The sequence below is a fragment of the Neolamprologus multifasciatus genome, chromosome 17 (genome assembly GCF_963576455.1).
Source record: "Neolamprologus multifasciatus chromosome 17, fNeoMul1.2, whole genome shotgun sequence".
In the NCBI taxonomy this organism is placed as follows: domain Eukaryota; kingdom Metazoa; phylum Chordata; class Actinopteri; order Cichliformes; family Cichlidae; genus Neolamprologus; species Neolamprologus multifasciatus.
The window spans coordinates 9,742,741-9,765,826 of NC_140455.1; the positions used below are offsets into that span (position 1 = coordinate 9,742,741).

Sequence of the window (23,086 nt, forward strand, 5' to 3'; positions counted from 1 at the left end):
TCTAACAGCTCACTGGCAGAGGAGAACTGAAGTTTGACCAGGTACCAAAGCAAATAATTCGACCTGTACAAATAATGTAAATATGACGGTGTATCACGAAAGATTGATATATATGGTTTCAACTGTATATTTGATGATGTTGGTGTTTGGTAGTGATGGGCAGATGAAGCTTCATGAAGCACTGAAGCTTTTCATCCAATTGGTTCACCCCAGCGCAAAGCTTCTTGAAGCTTCATTTGCTCTAGTAGGACATCTACTGGACGTAAAAATATTAGTTGGCATGAATTTGAAGAGTGTGGCCTTTTGCACACAGCCTGTAAATGTCAACAACAAAAGGAGTGTGTAAAACATCTATATTGTAGTGATGGCAGTATACTTTGTATATTTATGCTGGCAGTATGGAAAATGATCATTTGGAAATGCTTAAAATGGAAATGATCATTTACTGTGAGGTGAGGTGTGGTTGGGGTATGGACAGTGGTTGTGCTTTTGTAACGTTCAGGTATGGACAGCTACACACTGAGGCTTTGAGCCTCAGTCCTGCCCACATTTTATTCTGTAAAAACTAAATTTTCACTGCTTTTATGACGTTTTTAGTGGGGAGAACATAGCTAGGATTTAATGATTTAACAAATCTTTTAAATCCTTTGTCCTCCACAATGCTAAATGGCTGGGAGTCCTCAATCACCATGCTAACCAGGTCTTCATCTATTTGAGATTGTTCTCCTGAGGAAAGACAACAAAAACAAAGCACAAATATAAATATTACACACGTCAATTATTGCATTGTATAATATTGTTATATCATTTAGTAACATTACTGCATGCTATATTATCATGGCATTTGATGGTTCACCTGGTCTTGCTCCACAATCGGTGTTCCCCCTATTCTCATGCAAAGCTCTGTAGTGCCTAAGCATGGATGAGGTGTTGTTGTTATATCCCAGCTCCCTGGCACATAGCAAACACTTCACCTTGTACAAATGTAAAGACAGCTTAACATATGTTTTATTGCACCATCAGTATTATGAAAATACATCTTCTGTAGAAATTTACATAACTTGTTGGGAGGAATAAAATCAAAATGTTCCCACACAGGGGAGGACATCCTCCTCTTCTTAGCTGGCTCCATTCTCTCCTGACTTTCTCTCCTCACTCTCATAAACCTCCAAACTCTCTCCAAACTGTCTCTAACTCTCACTAACCGCAACTCTCCATCAAACACCTACATTTTTGAATGAAGTCTGAGGGGTTCATATCGCTGTCATATCTCGCGGCAAAGTTTGAACCGCTTCATGAACCAGTCACGTGGTACAGCCGGGCAGCGAGGCTTCGGACGTCATCATTTTCAGCTCCTCCCATAAATGAAGCAAGCCTCGATACGCGCTTCGCGGAAACGTCCCCTCAATTACTCGACACACGCTTCGAAGCCTCGATACAGAACGTCACATCACTAGTGTTTGGCTTGATTGTCAGCACAAAGAGGGAGAGAGAGGAGAATGAGGACAGAACAGAGATGGAACAAGAGCAGGTGAGACACACATGTTAGTCAAATGGTTGTTTACCAAAAGTATCACCGTATCATAGGTACTCATGTATCTCGTACCTAATGTTTCTTTTTAGGTTTGTTATTTTTCAAATTCTATATTTATTAAGTTATGCAGGCTTGTTTGCACAGCAAGGCTAAATAATTATATAAACTTTTCTCAATCTAAATAGTGGACTTTGGTAGAATTAAAAAATAAGTGTAGTGCAGGTCTATGATGATTTTGAGTGTTTTGATTCTGGTTCTGTTTTGGTTAAGTCCTAAGTAGTCCTGATTTTGAACTGTTGTAGTCCTGTTTTAATTCCAGATCAGTTCTGGGTCTGGTTGAATTGGGGTTTAGTCCTCGTGTCTTGATACAGCCCCGACTTTGTTCTGCCTTGCTGCTTAATTAAAAAACTAGTTTAAGGTGTCCTGCAGATGTGATATATATTTTTCCCTATATAAAGTCATTCTTTTTTGAACAAAACTCAAAACAGAGCCTACTCTTTCAGTCACTTCTAACAGACATGACAGAGATTTTCATTTAGATGTTTCTGAATCGAAATTTGGAGTGAACGGAGTTTTGTTTCAGAAAAAAGGGGGAAGGTACATACAAGGACACACAGAAATAGAAAATGTATTAACCCTACTAACACACACACACGTAATGAAGCTCATTAGGATCAAACACGATTTTAAGTAGGCAATACTGTTACCATCATCCTGTCTGAGAAGGGATACATAGACAACTGAATTAGTATTATTTTGGGGAATATGATTGCAGGGGTGAACAGAATCCTGCAGCCAGAGTTTAAATGAGTGAAACTAGCAGACTTTTAGTTTTTTGTTTTGTTTTTTGTTTCTGATGTATGGGGAAGGTTTTACCGTGGCACACACCTGGGGACAAAGGAAGAAAACTGATCATTTCAAAGAATATTGCGTTTGTGTGAAGTGCGTGGGTTGGTTGGTGAAAGTTTTGGGGATTTAATTGGCATTTTTCTTTTTTCCACCAAGTTTTAGGTTTGGTGTATTTTCACTTTTTAGAGAAAGAATATTCTGGGACAAGTCCTAAGACCGGGCTTTTGTATTTTTATTTTTCATTTTGATCTGTTGTTTTTATTTTTATTTTATTTTTTTGGTTTTTGAACAGTGCACTAACTTGTTTGTGAATTTCTTTTCTTTAAGCAGATCTGCACGATGGGAATTAAAAGCACTATACGACATGTTGAGAAAATCGTTGCAAGTGAGTTTCTCCAAAATTACAATGGCCTCAGGAGAAAGCCACTTATTTGGGACAATGAGAGTCCCTGTCAAAAAGGATTCAGCGAGGTAATCCGAAGTTCTTCTTTTTCTTTTTGAAATGACGTCATTTTGCTGAGGGTGGAAATGAAATGCGACGATAGTTTCCACTATCAGCAAAGAAAGAATGGATGAATGATTGCATGAATGAATGAGTGAAAAAACAAACTGACTGACTGGTAAAAGCTGACAAAAGCTCACAAGACCTGACTGATTTGACACCAGTATGTAAGATTGCACCTCCACCTAGGCATGACAAAGGGTGAATGAATATAAGTGTGTTTCTTTTTACAGGAGCAGAAAGATGACACCAACATCGTAGGTTGCATGAACGTTGGGCCGTGCCGATTTAACTTTTAAATGCCACTTTCTGTGTTTGTGAATCTACTAGGGGTGTGTGATTCATAGGCTTGTGTTGCTCACAGAAGTTACTGTGAGAAAGTGTGTATACACCTGCGCAGCGCTAACATCTACATTCTCTTTTCTACAGCATTACAGTTCTTCAGGTGATTTGATATGTGTTATAGCAGCACACACTAATGGTTAATGTTTTTTCTACCACAGGACTACTGGGTTTATGAGTGAAGGGAACTGTGTGTTGATTATGCTATTACGCTGTGTTCTTGGGAAAATGTTGAATATTACAGGGGAGAAGTGAATATAGTGGGAGACACATCCTGTGTTGAAACCAGTGTCATTCTTTTTACAGCAGCAGGGTTAACTTTATGACCTTTTGCAGCACCTCTGGAACCTGTCGACCTGCGCCTGACCACCAGGATTGTCCATGTGTGTTGCTAATGTTTGTGTTTTTTTAAGAGTGCATGTAGAGGATTCAGCAGAGACAGACAAGTGACATGAGATAACAAATAAGAGATGCAGTTTATGGAATAGTTTAATATTGGGTTTATTAGCTGACCACTATAAAGCTCATAGTGATAAATGAGTGGAGTGACATTGCTTAAGGAAAGTCACTGATTACAATGTGGAATAAATTGGGATGATTCATGATTTGGGGCAAATTATGGCAATAATTGTAGTTTAATTATTTGAGAAAACCTGCACATGATACTTGTCTTTGATGCTGAATACTTTATTGCTCTTATGATCTACAGTTGGTTGCGAATGTGAAGTTTTATTTAACAGATTTGTCTTCCAGGATACAGGCTCCAGGTGGAGCTGGGAGTTAAACAAGCTTAACATTTAACCACTGGCTAATGTTTTCTTATGAAATGGTTACAGGCTGGGAGTAGAGTTAGTCCAAGGGAGAAGCCCTGGGAATCTTTTGAGAGAATGTGCAACTTTTTTGTGCATCTCTAATTGTGTGGAGTTGACGCATGGCAAGGTCCATGTGCCAAAAGAGGGTTATCTGGGGAGTTTCCTTTTTCAGTTGCAGGTGGAGCGATGGAGTTATGGTTCTGTAAGCGGTACAGACACTAGTAGCATGTGGTGCCAGAGGCGAATTGGGTCTGATGGAAAGGGCCCAAGCTGGGCCAGAGAATTCAAGGAGGGGATGGAGAGGATCTCACACCCAGTCCAGCTGAAAGGAACAGCGAGACCTGGCACTATGGTTACCAGTGTGCAGTGGCGGTCCTAGGAGGTCTGGAAGGCTCTTGGCAAAAAAGGGAGACTCGGTTGAGACCCCCTACATGGATCCCAGCCCAGGGACAGAATAAATCCCTGATCCACGCAACGACTGAAGGGTAGTCATGTAGATGATTGAAAGTTAGAAAGAGAGAGACTGGTGTGTGAGCTCCATTCACTCATATCAGCAAGGAGAGAATGACAAGATATAGCAATAGCCAAACTGGCCATAACCATGGCCATAGCCTCAACATGACATATAATCTGTTATTAGACTCAATTGGCTTCTCTCAAAATGTAAAAGAACCCACCCACCACTTTAATCACACTCTAGATCTTGTTTTAACATATGGCATAGAAACTGAACATTTAACTGTGTTTCCTGAAAACCCTCTCCTGTCTGATCATTTCCTCATAACATTTACATTTACAATAATTGATTACACAGCAGTGGAGAGTAGACTTTATCACACTAGATGTCTTTCTGAAAGCGCTGTAACTAAGTTTAAGAATATAATCCACCCACTGTTGTCATCTTCAATGACCTGTACCAACATAGAGCAGAGCAGCTATCTGAACGCTACTCCAACAGAGGTCGATTATCTTGTTAATAATTTCACCTCCTCACTACGTACGACTCTGGATACTGTAGCTCCAGTGAAAACTAAGGTCTCTAATCAGAAGTACCTGACTCCGTGGTATAATTCTCAAACACGTAGCCTAAAGCAGATGACTCGTAATCTGGAGAGGAAATGGCGTGTCACAAATTTAGAGGATCATCATTTAGCCTGGAGAAATACTTTGCTGCTTTATAAGAAAGCCCTCCGCAAAGCCAGAACAGCTTACTACTCATCACTGATTGAAGAAAATAAGAACAACCCCAGGTTTCTCTTCAGCACTGTAGCCAGGCTGACAAAAAGTCAGAGCTCTTTTGAGCCAACCATCCCTTTAACGTTAACTAGTGATGACTTCATGAACTTCTTCACAAATAAAATTTTTATCATTAGAGAAAAAATTACCAATAATCATCATACAGATGTAATATTATCTACAGCTACTCTTAGTACCATTGATGTTAAGTTAGACTCTTTTTCTCCAATCTTTCTGAGTTAACTTCAATAATTACATCCTCCAAACCATCAACGTGTCTTTTAGACCCCATTCCTACAAAACTGCTCAAAGAAGTCCTGCCATTAATTAATTCTTCGATCTTAAATATGATCAACCTATCTCTAATAATCGGCTATGTACCACAGGCCTTCAAGCTGGCTGTAGTTAAACCTTTACTCAAAAAGCCATCTCTAGACCCAGCAGTCTTAGCTAATTATAGGCCAATCTCCAACCTTCCTTTCATATCACAAATCCTTGAAAGAGTAGTTGTCAAACAGCTAACAGATCATCTGCAGAGGAATGGCTTATTTGAAGAGTTTCAGTCAGGTTTCAGAGTTCATCACAGCACAGAAACAGCTTTAGTGAAGGTTACAAATGATCTTCTTATGGCCTCTGACAGCGGACTCATCTCTGTGCTTGTCCTGCTAGACCTTAGTGCAGCGTTCGATACTGTTGACCATAATATCCTATTAGGGCGATTAGAACATGCTGTAGGTATTACAGGTACTTCACTTGTTTGTATCATATCTATCTAATAGACTCCAATTTGTGCATGTAAATGGAGAGTCCTCTTCACACACTAACGTCAATTATGGAGTTCCACAGGGTTCAGTGCTAGGACCAATTCTGTTTACACTATACATGCTTCCCCTAGGCAGCATCATTAGAAGACATAGCATAAATTTTCACTGCTATGCAGATGACACCCAGCTTTATCTATCTATGAAGCCAGGTAACACACACCAATTAGTTAAACTGCAGGAATGTCTTAAAGACATAAAGACCTGGATGGCCGCTAACTTTCTGCTTCTTAATTCAGATAAACTGAGGTTATTGTACTCGGCCCTGAAAATCTTAGAAATATGGTATCTAACCAGATTCTTACTCTGGATGGCATTACCTTGGCCTCCAGTAACACTGTGAGGAACCTTGGAGTCTTTTTTGACCAGGGCATGTCCTTCAACGCACATATTAAACAAATATGTAAGACTTCCATTTGTGCAACATCTCTAAAATTAGAAATATCCTGTCTCAGAGTGACGCTGAAAACTAGTTCATGCATTCATTACTTCCAGGCTGGACTACTGCAATTCATTATTATCAGGATGTCCAAAAAACGCGCTGAAAAGCCTTCAGCTAATCCAAAATGCTGCAGCAAGAGTGCTGACAGGGACTAGAAAGAGAGAGCATATTTCTCCTGTTTTGGCTTCCCTTCATTGGCTTCCTGTTAAATCCAGAATTGAATTCAAAATCCTGCTCCTCACATACAAGGTCTTAAATGATCAGGCCCCATCTTATCTTAATGACCTTGTAGTACCATATCACCCTATTAGAGCACTTCGCTCTCCCTCTTCAGAACTACTTGTTGTTCCTAGAGTATTTAAAAGTAGAATGGGAGGGAGAGCCTTCAGTTTTCAGGCCCCTCTTCTGTGGAACCAGCTTCCAGTTTGGATTCAGGAGACAGACACTATCTCTACTTTTAAGATTAGGCTTAAAACTTTCCTTTTTGCTAAAGCATATAGTTAGGGTTGGACCAGGTGACCCTGAATCCTCCCTTAGTTATGCTGCAATAGACGTAGGCTGCCGGGGATTCCCATGATGCATTGAGTTTTTCCTTTCCAGTCACCTTTATCACTCACTATGTGTTGATAGACCTCTCTGCATTGAATCATATCTGTTATTAACCTCTGTCTCTCTTCCACAGCATGTCTTTTATCCTGTCTTCCTTCTCTCACCCCAACCGGTCGCAGCAGATGGCCGCCCCTCCCTGAGCCTGGTTCTGCCGGAGGTTTCTTCCTGTTAAAAGGGAGTTTTTCCTTCCCACTGTCGCCAAAGTGCTTGCTCATAGGGGGTCATATGATTGTTGGGTTTTTCTCTGTATCTATAAAGCGCCTTGAGGCAACTTTTTTTGTGATTTGGCGCTATATAGAATTTAATTGAATTGACGTTAGCGTTGTCAAAAAAAAAAATAGGTAGGCATGCAGACCTTGGCACGAAACCTCGCTCAAACTATCTGATGACAAATTTATGGCATTGGGATCCAATTGAACCCCAAGCAGATTTGTGTGGAAAGTATAACCCTTGCTTTATTTGCAGGACAAGAAATCCCAGAAGAAGATGGACAAGGAAATGACATCATTGTCAAGAAAAACACTTGTTAGTCTTTGATATATATGAGCTTCTCAAATGAAGAATGTTTGTGAGCTCATCAAGGGATCTAAAGATATTTTTCAATAGACTTCTGTAGAACCAAATGCCTTTTTGCGAGTTCCCCGATTTGAGAGAATTCATGTTGACTGAACTTTCATATCGGATTCACTTTTCATTCCTGAAAGCAATGCTCACCTTTTATATACAGTTTATATATTTGTCTTTTGTCATCAGTTCTTTACAATATTTATGTTTGTCATGAAAAACAAGAGCCCACAAATAAATAAATAAATGTATCCTTTTAAGTTTATTGCATTTTCTTACCTGTACATTCATTAGACCTAAGCCAGCCATCTTCTCTACAGGTTAGAGTGAAACTTCCTTTATAACCTCTCTTGCAGTTATACTGGACACGATCGTTGTACCTGTATTCAGCCTGAAATTTTCCAGTAATATCTGCATTATCAAACTGTTGCCTCCTGCATTTTATCTCTGAAAGGAACAAAAACACATTTATTAAGCTTCTGCATTTACTTTGATTCAGATAATTTTGACATGTAAAACATTCAGATACTTTAATATAATCATTTAAGTAAAAGCAGCAGCTCCCCAGTGTAAATGTGATTCCATTTAACAGTTCTGTATTTCATATTTGAATATGTTCAGTCAAAGGACAAGAAAAATGTTCAGTTGTGGATTCAACATCCAGCTGAAAGTTGTTGTGGTGGTAGAAATGTTTTTTGACAACTGTACAGAAAATAACATGTAATGAATATTTGTACACTCTTTCGGTTAGTGCTTGGTTAGTACACAAAAAAAAAAAAAAATGTTATTACCATTTTCTCTCACTATGAACTATCACACAGAGTCTCTAATATTTATATTGCTGGCTCGCATGTTTTTACTCTATGACTGAATGATCCTTTGAGGCTTCTGTTTGACCAAAGATATTCTGCAGTTCTCTCCTGTTTTCTCAAATATGGACTGATATTAAAGAAATTAAAAAGATCATGTCAGAATTAGAAGAAAAGTGAACTAAACTTCACCATACCTTGACAAAGTGGATTTGGTTCCCATCCATCTCTGGTGCATGTGGCCCGAGTGACGTCATCTTTCTTCTTGTATCCTGATCTACATGTGTACCTGACAATATCATCCAATTTATTTATCTCATCACGCCAAGAGACCTCCCAGTAGGACAAAAGTCTATCATGTGGACGGCTGCATGTAACCTCTGTAAAGAAAGAAAGACTTGATAATCTTCGAAAAATTGTTCATCATCCTCATGGCTGATTGAACTACATGAAAGCAAAGAACAGTGAGCTTAGAATATGTGTCTAAAGCTTTTGTAGTTTTATACCTTGACATACTGGTCTGACAGACCACTGTCCACCCTTATTGCAAGTAGTCTCAACTGAGCGTGTGCGGGTTTCCATAAGCCAGTATCTCTCCTCACATGTGACTCTTACCGTTTCAGCAGGTGAAAACCTACTTCTATGAGCAGGTTCATATGTGGTTCCTCGGAGTGGTGGCAGTGTCAGCTCACATTTTATTTCTGCATATGTTTGGAAATGAAGCACGTGTTAGTGTGTTGTACCAAGACAGACACATACCATGACATCCAAACATCCAGCTCCAGTTCTTGTCACGATCCTGGGTCTTATGACCCAGCGTTTTGAGTTTTAGTTCATTTTGATGTTTATAGTGCATGTTTAAGCTCATTAGATTTCTGTTCATTTGCTTATTCTATTCCCCTTGTGTTTTCAACCCTTGTGTTAAGTCTCCCTTATCCTTCATGTGTTTCATGTCTGTTTCTTATGTTGTCAAGTCCATGTAGTCATGTCAGTGTTTCATTGTTTCCTATTTTATTTTGAAAGAGGTCCTGTGTTTCGGTGCTCTGTTTTGCTCTTTCCCTGTGGGCGTCGTTATGTTCATGTTGTGTCTACCTTGCCTTTCTGTCCCATGTTTCAGCTCCCTATGTTCTGTCTCAGTTGCTGTTAAGTTTACATGTTTTGAGTTCAGTGTGTTTCCTGTTTTACTTTGAAGGTCCACGTCTCATGTGAGTGTTTCTAGTTTTGCTTCCCTTGTCTCGTCCAGCCTGATTACTCCCAGCTGTGCTCTCCTTCTGTGTCTCATTCCCTCATTATCCCTCTGTGTATTTAAGCCCTGTGTTTCTCTTTGTCAGTGTCGTAGTCTCCCTCATGGCTATGTTTCCTTGTGTTTTAGTTTACCCATGTCCCAGTTTAGTTTTCCATGCCATCCTGCAATAAAGCAGCTTTTTGAGTTTAATTCCGGTGTGCTGAGTTTTGCGTTTGGATCCTTTTCCTGCCTGGACACAGCCGAAACATGACAGTTCTCACTAGTCAGTGGCATTTAATGTATAAACTGTATGTAATTCTGTTTATGTTTACCTTCACATTCAGGTGTGGGGATCCACGCTGCTCTGTCTCCGTTTTTTGTGCACCTTGATTCTTCAACCTGATTCTTCAACTGACCGCTGCGGCACACCTGCACCTGGGCAAACCTCCGCCTACCCCACTCCTGCTTTACAGGTGAAAATAGAGCAACATGACCGCTGAGTCTTTGACTTTATTTATTTTCTGCTGTGTTTTACTTGCATCTATTTGAAAGACTGAGTGTAAACACAAAAAATCGTTTATTTTATGTGCTGGAATGTGCAGAAAATAGGTTTAAATGTTAAACTAATTTCTTCAAGTCAGAGAATGGTGCATATAATTTAATTTTTGCTTGATGCATAAAGTTAAAAGATTAAAACTGATAAAACAAGTTTAAAAAAAAAGAGACTTTTCCATTTGATTACATTTTCCCATATGGAAAAGAAATAGTAAAAACTTACATGATTTACTCATGAAAGTGGCCACTTTCTCATTACTTTCATATATTGTTTTAGTAAGTATCCAAAACATACAAGTTTCATTATATAATTTTTCAAGGGATCTTATATCTGTTTTCACTCTTGTATGCTTTTCATACAAGTTTCACACAAGACAGATACAAACTTTATAAGATTTATATATATCTTTTTCATATGGGTTGTATGATGGATTATGCAGAAAAGGTAGAATTGGGCTGACAGATCTATCGCTTTATCACCTGTTCAGGTTGTAAATCGTGTTTTTAAAAAGTAACTAAGTAATTACTTTTGAAAATAAGTAATCAGTAAATTAACAGGATTACTTTTTTGGGGAAGTAATCAGTAATTAGTTACCGATTACTTTTTTCAAGTAACTTGACCAACACTGCTTAAGAGTGCTTGTGGATTAGATATATATTTTAATTTTCATCAGTGTACTTGCAAAATATGGGAAACATGTCTGTATGAACATATGAGTTTTACTTCTAGTGTGAAGTGGAAGAAAGCAGAAAACGGACCAGATCAGACAATCTGTGATTTATTATTCCACATCTGAAAACAGAAGATAAGAAATCATTTCAACTTTTCACTCTCGGCATGTGGGTAGGACTAACACACCACTATTACATCTCTGACGCATTGCCACAGTACCAGTAGATAATCCTCTGGTACACCTGAACTCTATTATTTCATCATGAACTAAATACTTAGTGGCACTTGATTTCAAGGTGATGTTATGGGGTCTCATTTCATCTTCATTCACAATGCAAGGCCCTGCAAGAGACAAAGATATAAGAATATTATGATAAAGATGTAAAAGAATATTATGATAAAATTATTCTTAAGATTGGGGAGAACTGTAACTTACTGAGGCATCTCATGTGTCCAGTCCATTCACCATAGAGGCAGGTTTTGTAAGGCTCTCCCTCCATAATGTAGTACCTCTGACACATGTATTCAATAGTTTCATTATGGCTGTAATGCTCTTTGATGGCAGTCTTGGTGTCTCCATCCTCAAGAGCTGGAGGTATCCCACAGGATGGAATTTCTGAAAATAAGTGAAGAGCCAAGATTGACAAAAAGATGATCATGCAACTGTGATACTACATTACCTTGGTATGCTGGTTAATTTTTCTTCACCATTCATTAATTTACTTAAAAGACTGTTTCCTTATTCAAAATCTAGAAACTCACACTGTATTTCTGCACTTGCTGGGCAGTAAAGCATACTATCTGTTACTGTTCTGTCCTGCCACAAAACACTATGCGGGTAAGATAAGGTAAGTTTGCATGCAACAAGACGCAACTGAAAGATGTGGTAGTACATGTCACTTGCAAACTGTAATTGTAGTAAAATAATATCTAATGAGTATTTGTACACTACTTTGGTTAGTGCTTGGCTAGTACACAAATACACAAAAAATGCAAATGAATGTTATTGCTATTTTCTCTCACTACAAACTATCACAGAGTCTCTAATTTTTATATAGCTGGCTCCCACTTTCTTACTGTATGAATGAGGATTTTATTGTGAGGAGCCTTTGAAGCTTCTGTTTGACCAAAGATACCTTTCAATTCAAGAAAGATTATTTTCTGTCCTGTTTTCTGAAATATGGAAATTAAAGAGATCATATCTGAAGTAGAAGAAAAGTGAACTAAACTTCACCATACCTTGACAAAGTGGATTCGGTTCCCATCCATCCCTTGTGCATGTGGCCCGTGTGACGCCATCTTTCCTCTTGTATCCTGATCTACATGTGTACCTGACAGTATCATCCAATTTCCTTGTCTCCCAACGCCAAGAGCGCTCCCAGTGGGACAAAAGTCTATCATGTGGACGGCTACATGTAACCTCTGTAAAGAAAGAAAGACTTGATAATCTTCGAAAAATTGTTCATCATCCTCATGGCTGATTGAACTACATGAAAGCAAAGAACAGTGAGCTTAGAATATGTGTCTAAAGCTTTTGTAGTTTTATACCTTGACATACTGGTCTGACAGACCACTGTCCATCCTCATTGCAAGTAGTCTCAACTGAGCGTGTGCGGGTTGTCCCAATCCAGTATCTCTCCTCACATGTAACTGTTACCTTTTTACCAGGTGAAAACCTACTTCTATGAGCAGGTTCATATGTGGTTCCTCGGAGTGGTGGCAGTGTCAGCTCACATTTTATTTCTGCATATGATGGGAAATGCAGCACATGAGTTAGTGTGTTGTACCAAGACAGAGCAATACCATGACATCCAGCTCCAGATCTGACTAGTCAGTGGCATTTAATGTATAAACTGTATGTAATTTATGTTTACCTTCACATCCAGGTGTGGGGATCCACGCTGTTCTGTCTCCTATCTTTGTGCACCTTGAAGGTAAATCTTGAGCACGTTTATATTGAGGATTGCATTCATAGTTTAGGATTTCATGTTCATTGTACTCTTTGATATCTCCAAGTACAAAACCATTTTCAATCACCGGTGCTTCACATGTTGAAACTGCTGAAGAGTAAAGTCAAAGTAATGAATACAACTGCAACAATTGGTCATGAAAGTGTACATAAAGGTAATTGCTGAATAACCTGTTGTGAAAGGAAGATTTTTGATAAAGTGAAAGTGATCGTTTTACTGGCAAAACCAGCAAAGCAGCTGCAATGTTTTCTTATTAATTACAATTTTAGAAGTTCAATTTCAAAGTTGCTGCTCTATTCTCTTTCAGGTGGTTGGTGATTGATTGTTGGTTGGTCCCGGATTCAAACAGATACTTTAAATAAACCAAACTTCAAAGTCCAATAATTCAATTAACTGGGTAGATTGATTTCTATCTAGATTGTGTTCTATTGTGACTAAAATATGAGACTTGTAAATCATTGACTTGTCTTTGTATTGACATTTTATGCAGTGTTCCAACTTTCCATATTTAGGTTTGTAAATATGCATGTGTGTGTTAAACCTAAGTTATACTCTGATGCAGACATGGACAACCGGAGACCCAAAGGCCTACTTGCTATTCCTGTTATACTTCTTTGATGTCTGCTTGACGTCTGCCACCTGGTGCAATACCATAGAAATTCTTTTTGGATAAGTTAGCACTGTCAAAAAAAAAAAAAAAATTCAAAAAAAAAAAAAATCAGTACCTTCGCATGAAACCTTGCTCTAACCATCTGATGACAAAATGTATTGCACTGGGATCCGAGTGAACCCCAAGCAGATTTGTATGTGTGGAAAGTATAACCCTTACTTTATTTTCAGGACAAGAAATCCCCGAAGAGGATGGACAAGGCGATGACATCATTGTCAAGGAAAATACTTGTTACTCTTTGATATATATGAGCTTCACAAAAGAAAAATGTTTATGAGCTCATCAAGGGATCTAAAGATATTTTTCAATAGACTTCTGTAGAACCAGATGCTTTTCTGCAAGTTCCCCAATTTGAGAGAATTCATGTTGACTGAACTTTCATATCGGATTCACTTTTCAGTCCTGAAAGCAATGCTCACTTTTTATACAGAGTTTATACATTTGTCTTTTGTCATCAGTTGTTTACAATATTTATATTTGTCATGAAAAACAGTAGTCCTTGAATAACTGAATAAATGTATCCTTTTAAGTTTATTGCATTTTCTTACCTGTACATTCATTAGACCCATGCCAGCCATCTTCTCCACAGGTTAGAGTGAAACTTCTTTCATAACCTCTCTTGCAGTTATACTGGACACGGTCGTTGTACCTGTATTCAGCCTGAATGTTTCCAATAATATCTGCATTATTAAACTGTTGCCTCCCGCATTTTATCTCTGAAAGGAACAAAACCACATTTATTAAGCTTCTGCATTTACTTTGATTCAGATAATTTTGTCATGCAAAACATTCAGATACTTTCATATAATCATTTAAGTAAAAGCAGCAGCTCCCCAGTGTAAATGTGATTCCATTTAACAGTTCTGTATTTTATATTTGAATATGTTCAGTCAAAGGACAAGAAAAATGTTCAGTTGTGGATTCAACATCCAGCTGAAAGTTGTTGTTGCAGTAAAAATGTTTCTTGCAGTCTGTACAGAAAATAGTATCCAGTGAGTATTTGTACACTCTTTCGCTTAGTGCTTGGTTAGTACACAAATAAACAAAAAAATGAATGTTATTACCATTTTCTTTCACTATGAACTATCACACAGAGTCTCTAAAATTTATATTGCTGGTTTGTAAGATTTTACTCTATGACTGAATGATCCTTTAAGGCTTCTGTTTGACCAAAGATATTCTGCAATCCTCTCCTGTTTTCTCAAATATGGACTAATATTAAAGAAATTAAAAAGATTATGTCAGAATTAGAAGAAAAGTGAACTAAACTTCACCATACCTTGACAAAGTGGATTTGGTTCCCATCCATCTCTGGTGCATGTGGCCCGAGTGACGTCATCTTTCCTCTTGTATCCTGATCTACATGTGTACCTGACAGTATCACCCAATTTCTTTGTCTCATCAGGCCAAGAGTACAAAAGTCTATCATGTGGACGGCTGCATGTAACCTCTGTAAAGAAAGAAAGACTTGATAATCTTCGAAAAATTGTTCATCATCCTCATGGCTGATTGAACTACATGAAAGCAAAGAACAGTGAGCTTAGAATATGTGTCTAAAGCTTTTGTAGTTTTATACCTTGACATACTGGTCTGACAGACCACTGTCCATCCTCATTGCAAGTAGTCTCAAATGAGCGCGTGCGGGTTGTCCCAATCCAGGATCTCTCCTCACATGTAAATGTTACCTTTTCACCAGGTGAAAACCTACTTCTATGAGCAGGTTCATATGTGGTTCCTCGGAGTGGTGGCAGTGTCAGCTCACATTTTATTTCTGCATATGATGGGAAATGCAGCACATGAGTTAGTGTGTTGTACCAAGACAGAGCAATACCATGACCAATACTCTTTGATATCTCCAAGTACAAAACCATTTTCAATCACCGGTGCTTCACATGTTGAAACTGCTGAAGAGTAAAGTCAAAGTAATGAATACAACTGCAACAATTGGTCATGAAAGTGTACATACTGGAGCACCGGTCCGCGGTCTTACAAGGATCTAAGAACACGGGGCATAGAGGTGGCCCCCACACGCGCAAACTCGGGACCCAGCACCGAAGAGAAAGTATGTAACGCATTTTCATGGCACGGAGTGGATATAGAGAGGGACAGAGGGCCACGAATGGAAACTCGAGTCCGACGCAAACTGCGGGAATATAGAAGAGACTACTAAATATGAATGACAAGGAGGATAGGAGCTACACTCACAGGCAAGCAGTCTAAATAAGAAGGTAATATGCTCTATTTGGTTTCATTGTGTCCAAGTCGGTATGTTGATAGTTCAGTTGATCAGATTTATAAGTTACCATATATGTTGGACTCATCTAGTGTAAGTGGGATATACCAGTTGGACAGTCGCCACAACACTAGGGAGAGCCCCCACCGTATGGTGGGTCCTTTCTCTCCTCTCTCCAACAGGGACCTAAAGGGGTCGAATGATCCTGAGTATATGGACGACTCTATATTGGTTCTATTGTTTTTATGTACTTATCTTAGTTTTGTGTTAACAGTGGGGGCACAATGTTTTATTTCAGTGACATTTGGAATGCACATTCATTGTTCTGTCTGGCGTTATAATAAAGCCAAATGTTAAAGGTACTCTCACTTAATGTAAATGGACTCCAAAGCTGGACAAAGCAGGGAAAAATTCTTCGTAAACTGAAAAGAGAGGATATTGATGTGGCATTTCTACAAGAGACACATTTGGTGGGCCTTGAGCACGAGACACTTAAGAGACAAGGTTTCAAGCATGCTTATGACTCTTCAAATGGTTTAAGACCTACAAGAGGGGTGGTTATTTTAATATCAGGGAGGGTCATTTTTGAACACTTTGCTACAATTAGGGATAGAGAAGGCAGATTTATCCTGGTACAGGGGAAATTGGATGGGGAATTGATCACGTTCTATAATGTTTATATTCCTCCAGGTTCCACATTTGATTTCTATAGGCAAGTACTCGAGAAAGTAGTGACAGAGGCACAGGGATTACTTGTCTGCGGAGGAGACGTTAATATTACATTAAAACCACATCTGGACGCATCGGGGGAGAGAATATCTCAATCACAAAAACTAACTAGAAAACTGAACCTTCTGATAGAGGAGATGGGATTGGTGGATACTTGGAGGCATCTTAATCCAACGGCAAGGAACTATACTTACTATTCATCTCCACATGCAACTTATTCGAGAATAGACTACTTCCTCACTTTTGGTACTGATATGAACAGAATACATGAGTGCCATATTGGGCCAATGGACTTTTCTGATCACTGCCCTCAATATTTATCTTTAAACTCTACTCAAAGGAGAAAAATAACCAACTGGAAATTAAATTCTAGTATACTGAATGAACGGACATGTGAACAGTTGACAAAAGACATTGCTGAATACCTGGAATTCAATGATAAAGATGAGTTACCCCCACCGATTTTGTGGGATGCGTGCAAAGCAGTGATGAGAGGAAAAGTTATTGCTATAACCTCCAATATTAAAAAATCCAAAGTTGCAAGATTCTAGAAGTTGCAGTCGGAACTATTGTAATTCGAGGCCACACATAAAAATACTATTGATACTAAGACAAAATTAGGAATGGCAAAGAAGAGAAATTTAATTAATGAGATATACACTCATGACATCCAAACAAAATTAATGTTGACCAAAAAAAGATATTATGAGGGGGGAGCTAAATATATGAAACAACTGGCATATAGATTAAGGAAACAACAAGCAGACAGAACAATATACAGGATAAGGGACCCGGAAACCAAAATGGAAATGCAGGGTATAGAGGAAATTAAGGATTGCTTTAAGAGATACTATGACAAATTATATTCACGACCACCCACAAACAACGATGATCAAATGGAGAGTTTGCTTGACATGTTACACCTCCCTAAACTTACAGTAGAAGAAAACAAATCATTAGTGAAGCAAATTACAAGGGAAGAACTTCACATCGCGATTGGAAAACTAAAGGCAAACAAATCTCCAGGTACAGATGGTTTTACTGCGGAGTGGTATAAGAAATTAGGGGAACCTTTGACACCGGTCTTACTTAAAACTTTAATTGGCTACTTACGAAGAGAGAAACACCCTCCTCATGGAACCAAGCCATAATTTCTGTTATACCTAAAGATGATAAAGACAAACTAGAATGTTCCAACTACAGGCCAATAAGTGTATTAAATGTAGATTACAAATTGTTTACATCAATCATAGCACGAAGACTTGAAGGGATTATCCCAAGGATAATAAATCTAGACCAAACTGGATTTATTAGGTCGCGCCAAACCCACGATAGTGTTAAGAGAACTCTGCAAATTGTTAGACATATTAATCGAAATAAAATACCAGCTATATTATTGAGTCTAGATGCTGAAAAAGCTTTCGACTCTGTGAGATGGGAATTTTTATTCCAAGCAATGCTTAGATTTGGGTTTAATGGGTCCATCATTACAATATTGAGGGCTTTGTATTATAGCCCAACTGCAAAAATAAAGATTAACGGTGAACTTTCAGATGCTTTTAAGCTTGAAAGCTCCACAAGACAAGGATGCCCACTGAGTCCACTCTTATTTTCTATTTTTATAGAGCCATTGGCTCAAAGGATTAGGCAGAATGGTAAAATAAAAGGGATTAATATTGCTGGAAGTGAGCAGAAATTGGCCTTGTTCGCAGATGATGTTTCGGTTTACTTATCAAAACCTACTGAATCACTTATGGAGCTTGTTACGACCTTGCATGTTTACGTGTTTGTTTTGTGCAGGTGTTATGTCTTATGTTAATTTAGCTGGTCCAGGGCCCTCCTCCGATTGGTGCATGGATACACTGCAATGACATGACTGGTTCCAGCTGGAGGACCCGCCCATTAAAAAGAGGCTGGAGCGCTACAGCGAGAGAGGTCTTCGCGTTTCTCCTCATGGCCCAGCAGTCTTCCCGTGGCAGCTGCTGGCTGCAGTGCTTTTGAGAGTTGTGAAAGTGGAGTGGGTAGGGGTGAGCTGCCGTTTTCTTTTGATCACCCGTTTTTCTCCTGTGTTGTGTTAGTTAAGGAGGTTAGACTCTGTTTTTATTTTTGACTTTGTTTTGGTGAGGTCAGGGGTGTGGGATTTGTTTAGATCTGTTTTGTTTGTTGTTTTGGCCTTGGCTCACCCTGAAGCGTTGACACTCCCGTTTTGGTTCCTTTTTTTTCCACATTGTAAATAAATCCCAGTGAAACTAAAGGATTTGTCTCTTGTGGCTGCTTGGGTCTTGGGGGGGATGCGAGTGCCTCACTCGTGTTACTGCCTGGCCCTAGACGGGTCGTAACAAGCTCATGTCAGTGTTAAAGGAGGATGGGCTATACTCGAGATATAAATTGAATATAAAACCCAAGTTCTTAGTAGCTTTTATACCCCCCCCCCCCCCCCCCATCCAAAAAAAAAAGAAATCTGCTCAGCAAGTACAAACTAAGCTGGGACAAAAGAACTATCAAATATCTACCCCCTACTTAAAAAAGCTAGATATTAGCAGATGGTCATTAACCCTTTATCTAAGCATCTCTTCTAGAGTGGACATCATAAAAATGAATATGCTCCCAAATATACTGTACTTATTCCAGTCTGTTTCTATAGAAAATCCTGATCTATACTTTGTAGAATGGGATAGGATCCTCTCAAGATTTACATGGGTGGGTAAAAAGCCAAGAATTAAGTTCAAAACACTTCAGCTTCCCAAGGATAAAGGAGGATTAGGCCTCCCTTGCCTACAGGATTACTACAGGGCAACACAAATAAGAAATCTGGTGGGCTGGTGTAAACCTGGATACTGTTCAAGATGGAAGGAAGTGGAATTGTCCTTGGGAGGTAATTTCCCTGTCGGGGCACTGATAGGAGATCCTTCAGAGTTACGACTCCTGGGAGACCCGGGCAACCCTTGGATAGTAAGTTCATTAAAGATATGGGAAAGAGTACTTAAAAAGTATCAATTAAACCAGAGGGCCAGATTCCTTAAGTGGTTTGCATATGACCCAGAATTTTTGCCTAGTAAGATTGACTCGACATTCAAAACATGGGCAAATAAAGGTCTCACCACATACAGTACCTTGTTGAAAAAATGGAAAAGTGATGAGTTTCCAGGACCTTAAGAAAAAGTTTGGGTTGCAAAATCAAGATTTTTTTAGATACTTGCAACTGAGGGACTTCCTGAATAAAAAGTTTAAAAATCCTCAGTTATCAATGGGGAAGGAAGAGATTATATATATATTCGAGAATGCATATAGAGATGGACCCTATAAAAAAATTATTTTCAAATTATATTGTTCACTGATCAATCTACAGGGTGATGATACAAGATAAGTTAAAGCAAGATGGGAAACAGAGAGCAATATATCCCTAACAGGAGAGGAATGGGATGGGATCTGTAGGCAGCAGTGGTCAGTAACAAGCTCCCCCTTGTGGAGGGAATTCAGTTGGAAGAATGTAATTCGTTATTTTATTACCCCAGCTCAAAAATCCAATTATTCTCAGAATACAACATGCTGGAGGCATTGTGGACATGCAACAGCAAATCATTTCCACATTTTTTGGGAATGTCCCTGTGTGGTTCCATTTTGGAAGGAAATACATAAGGTCATGGAAACAATCTTCCAAAAGAGAATACAATTTCATTTTGCATTATTGTACCTAGGCAACCTAGAGAGTCTTAATCTATGCAAACTGGATAAATATTTGTTCAGTGTGCTGTCGGTAGCTTCCAAAAAGGCCATAACTGAATTTCCCGGAGGAACCCACCCGAGGGATTAATAACGTTTCATCTAATCTCTAACTTGCCTTTGGCTTAAAGAGGATACTCCTACTATAGATAAATGGATTGATGTGATATATACTATTTTTGTTATGGAAAGAATACCTTTTAGGCTAAAGTGGCAGGCGGACTTATTTGAAGACTATTGGTTGAAATGGTTGAAATATGTACAAAATGGGAGGCCCGATTTTGTATAATGTCATTGTATTTCTTGGTTTGTTCAGTTTGTTTTTGTGTTTCGTTTGTTTTTGTCCGTTTGTCTCTTTTGTTGTTGTTTTGTTTTGCCTTGCTTTTCCCCCCACGGTGATTAAGTTGAATTTGTTGTACATGTTGTATAAATAAGAAAACTAATAAAACATCAATTTAAATTGTGTACATAAAAGGTAATTGCTGATTAACCTGTTGTGAAAGGAAGATTTCTGATAAAGTGAAAGCGATCGCTTTACTGGCAAAACCAGCAAAGCAGCTGCAATGTTTTCTTATTAATTACAATTTTAGAAGTTCAATTTCAGAGTTGCTGCTCTATTCTCTTTCAGGTGGTTGGTGATTGTTTGGCTGTTACTATTTAACTGCTGAAAGAAGGCGCTTCTAAAAGCAATCTTTGCTTTACTGTCACATTTTGGATTGCCGCACTCCAAAGCAGTGGCAGTCCTAGCCTGTCTGGCGCCCTTGGCAAACACTCACCACCCCCCTCCACACACACACACACACACACACACACACACACACACACACACACACACACACACACACACACACACACACACACACACATATGAAGAGAGAGAGAGTATGCATAGTAAGCAAATGGCTACCAAACAGCCATCTTAATTCGTCATACAATGAGAACAGGACAAATCAGCAATTGACAATGACTAATTAATATTAAAATCTGTAACATAATGTATTGTTTGGAGTTTAGTCTGTTACTGTTGCTATTTTTACCATTTCTTCTCGGAGCAACTGTAACCCACATTATTTCCTTAGGGATTAATAAAGTATTCTGATTCTGATTGTTTCAGGATGACCTGCCATTATCCAATGACACATCTGCTTACCTGCATCTTTTGCTTGTTTCTTCTCCTCTTCTTTTCTCTCTCTTATTGTTCATCTTCCATTGGTTTTAATTTTGCACTCCAGTATGAACACAAATCCCCCAACCCGGGGATCACCACAACATAACCTAATAGACCTACACCTTTGTTCACAGATTCACTTTGTCTAGGGTTTATTTCTGGGATTTCGCACAGACCAGGATTCAAATCATGAATACATGAATGGGCTTGGATTTACAACATTATGAATGAAATGTGCTCTATTTGGAAGCAGCAGGGCCCCCCTCTCCTTTCGAACTAAATCGAACTACATTGCTGGAAATTGCTTCTTCTGCATCTCATATCACATTCACATTACTGGGAACATTAATTGATGGACACTGCTGAGCTGGTGTGAAAAACCATTAGAAGAAAACCCTCAAAATCATAACAAAGACATAAATACAGGTTCTTTTTTCTTTCTCAGATCAATACCAGGACATCCAAACATCAAGCAACTAATATACTTTATTTAAATAAGTAAGAATGACTTAATTTAATTGATGAAACTCAAACTCAACTTGCTAAATAAAGAATTTGCAACATTGATTTATTTTTTGATAAATTAGGAGTGAAAAGTCCCAGGTCTAAGCGTCATGGTTCTGGGTGTTTTTGACCCAGTATTTCATGTTTCTTATGTGTTGAGGTGTTGTGTGTTTTTAAGGTTCATTTGTTAATTCTGAGTTTATTCTATATTACCTTTTTGTACACTTAGGCTCCAATTGTGTCTTTGTCCTCTGTGTCGCCCTCCAGCTGCAGTACTTTTTGTCGACATAATGTTTTGGAGGTCTAAGTGCTGTCTCCGTGAGTCTGCATTTAAGTCCTACCCTGCCTGCATTACACAGCCAGTTCATGACACTAACTCCTGGATAAACTCCCATTATTCACATTAACATGAAAACCATCTAAACATCATGTAATAATTGATATCACTTGAAGTACTTACCTTGACTCTTCACTGACGTCAGTGAACATATGCACAAAAACAGGATCCTGCTTTTGGTTATTGCGTGCATGTTGCCTTTGTGCGTCTGATCCATCAAAGAAAACTAAACACTGCAGACTGAGAAAAAAAAAGTTGTTCAATGATTTACACAAGTCTGTTCCTGCCTCCAAAAACAATCTCTGGCTCACTGGAAACAGATATAAATACTGTGATCACATGCTGCCACTTTAATGACACAGTGGGACCCTAACAAACTCTTATAAACACCATAATCCTTCCCTAATGTTATTACACATAACAAAGTCACACACTGCAAAAACTAGATAATTAGATAACTCAGTAGACAAATGAGGAAGAGGAGGCTGTGATAAATACCTGCTACTATGACAAGTCCAAGTCCTTTTCAGGCTGTTATATAAATTATTATTATGAGGTCATGTCATGCCATTAAAAATACAATTCACCAGTTGGTGAAAACACAAATATTTATAAATGGCCAAATGTTGATTTGATTTTTTGTTCCTGTTAATCATCTGCAGGAATCAATAGAGCAAAGAACATTTTTAATCTTATCAAGGTTTGAGTTGGAATTTTTTTTTTTTTTAAAGTAAAGCAGTCTGAATATAAATGAACAGTCTAAACTACACTTAGGAACA

The 23,086-nt window shown here is 38.5% G+C and overlaps 2 protein-coding genes and 2 long non-coding RNA genes across 12 annotated transcripts in view; 2 read left to right on the forward strand and 2 right to left on the reverse strand.

Moving 5' to 3' along the window:
• LOC146498939 (complement factor H-related protein 1-like) overlaps positions 1 to 10,136 on the reverse strand; it is a 47,992-nt gene extending 37,856 nt beyond the window's left edge. Inside the window, exons 1-4 of one of the 3 annotated variants that reach the window (XM_085138703.1) lie at positions 10,078 to 10,136; positions 9,027 to 9,221; positions 8,718 to 8,900; positions 7,991 to 8,158 (exon numbers count right to left, since the gene is read on the reverse strand). In XM_085138703.1, coding sequence (XP_084994829.1) covers positions 7,991 to 8,158; positions 8,718 to 8,900; positions 9,027 to 9,102 — 427 coding nt within the window. In that variant the 5' untranslated portion in view covers positions 9,103 to 9,221; positions 10,078 to 10,136. The remainder of the gene's footprint in view (positions 1 to 7,990; positions 8,159 to 8,717; positions 8,901 to 9,026; positions 9,222 to 10,077) is intronic. The other 2 variants (XM_085138701.1, XM_085138702.1) reach the window with 2 other exon arrangements.
• On the forward strand, positions 17 to 8,115 carry LOC146498942 (uncharacterized). 3 transcript variants are annotated; one of them, XR_014870352.1, is made up of 3 exons: positions 17 to 41; positions 1,477 to 2,250; positions 2,346 to 8,115. It is a non-coding gene; the product is annotated as an uncharacterized LOC146498942 (long non-coding RNA). The 3 variants fall into 3 exon arrangements; XR_014870351.1 differs by lacking the exon at positions 17 to 41 and adding an exon at positions 49 to 144; XR_014870350.1 differs by lacking the exon at positions 17 to 41 and having other exon boundaries at positions 49 to 2,250.
• A 930-nt stretch (positions 10,137 to 11,066) lies between the features above and the next one.
• On the reverse strand, positions 11,067 to 22,716 carry LOC146498943 (complement factor H-related protein 2-like). 5 transcript variants are annotated; one of them, XM_085138692.1, is made up of 10 exons: positions 22,431 to 22,716; positions 15,190 to 15,384; positions 14,893 to 15,063; positions 14,162 to 14,329; positions 13,536 to 13,604; positions 12,848 to 13,033; positions 12,522 to 12,716; positions 12,213 to 12,395; positions 11,410 to 11,589; positions 11,067 to 11,315 (listed from the first exon to the last, which is right to left on the reverse strand). In XM_085138692.1, the coding sequence occupies exons 1-10, from the start codon at positions 22,522 to 22,524 to the stop codon at positions 11,128 to 11,130; spliced, it is 1,629 nt and encodes a 542-aa protein (XP_084994818.1). In that variant the 5' UTR covers positions 22,525 to 22,716; the 3' UTR covers positions 11,067 to 11,127. The 5 variants fall into 5 exon arrangements, with proteins under 5 accessions (XP_084994818.1, XP_084994821.1, XP_084994820.1 ...); XM_085138695.1 differs by lacking the exon at positions 15,190 to 15,384 and having other exon boundaries at positions 22,431 to 22,715; XM_085138694.1 differs by lacking the exon at positions 13,536 to 13,604 and having other exon boundaries at positions 12,848 to 13,030; positions 22,431 to 22,712.
• Positions 18,343 to 21,183, forward strand: LOC146498944 (uncharacterized). Its single transcript, XR_014870356.1, has 2 exons — positions 18,343 to 18,980; positions 20,204 to 21,183. It is a non-coding gene; the product is annotated as an uncharacterized LOC146498944 (long non-coding RNA).
• Positions 22,717 to 23,086: the final 370 nt, after the last annotated feature.

Coding starts and splice junctions, on each gene's coding strand:
- LOC146498943 (XM_085138692.1), bottom strand. CDS start 22,524: ATGGATCAGACGCACAAAGGCAACATGCACGCAATAACCAAAAGCAGG. Junction 13,034..13,535: donor AAGTATAACAGGAATAGCAA/GTAGGCCTTTGG, acceptor TTTACTCTTCAG/CAGTTTCAACATGTGAAGCA. Junction 12,396..12,521: donor TGTCAGACCAGTATGTCAAG/GTATAAAACTAC, acceptor CTTTCTTTACAG/AGGTTACATGTAGCCGTCCA.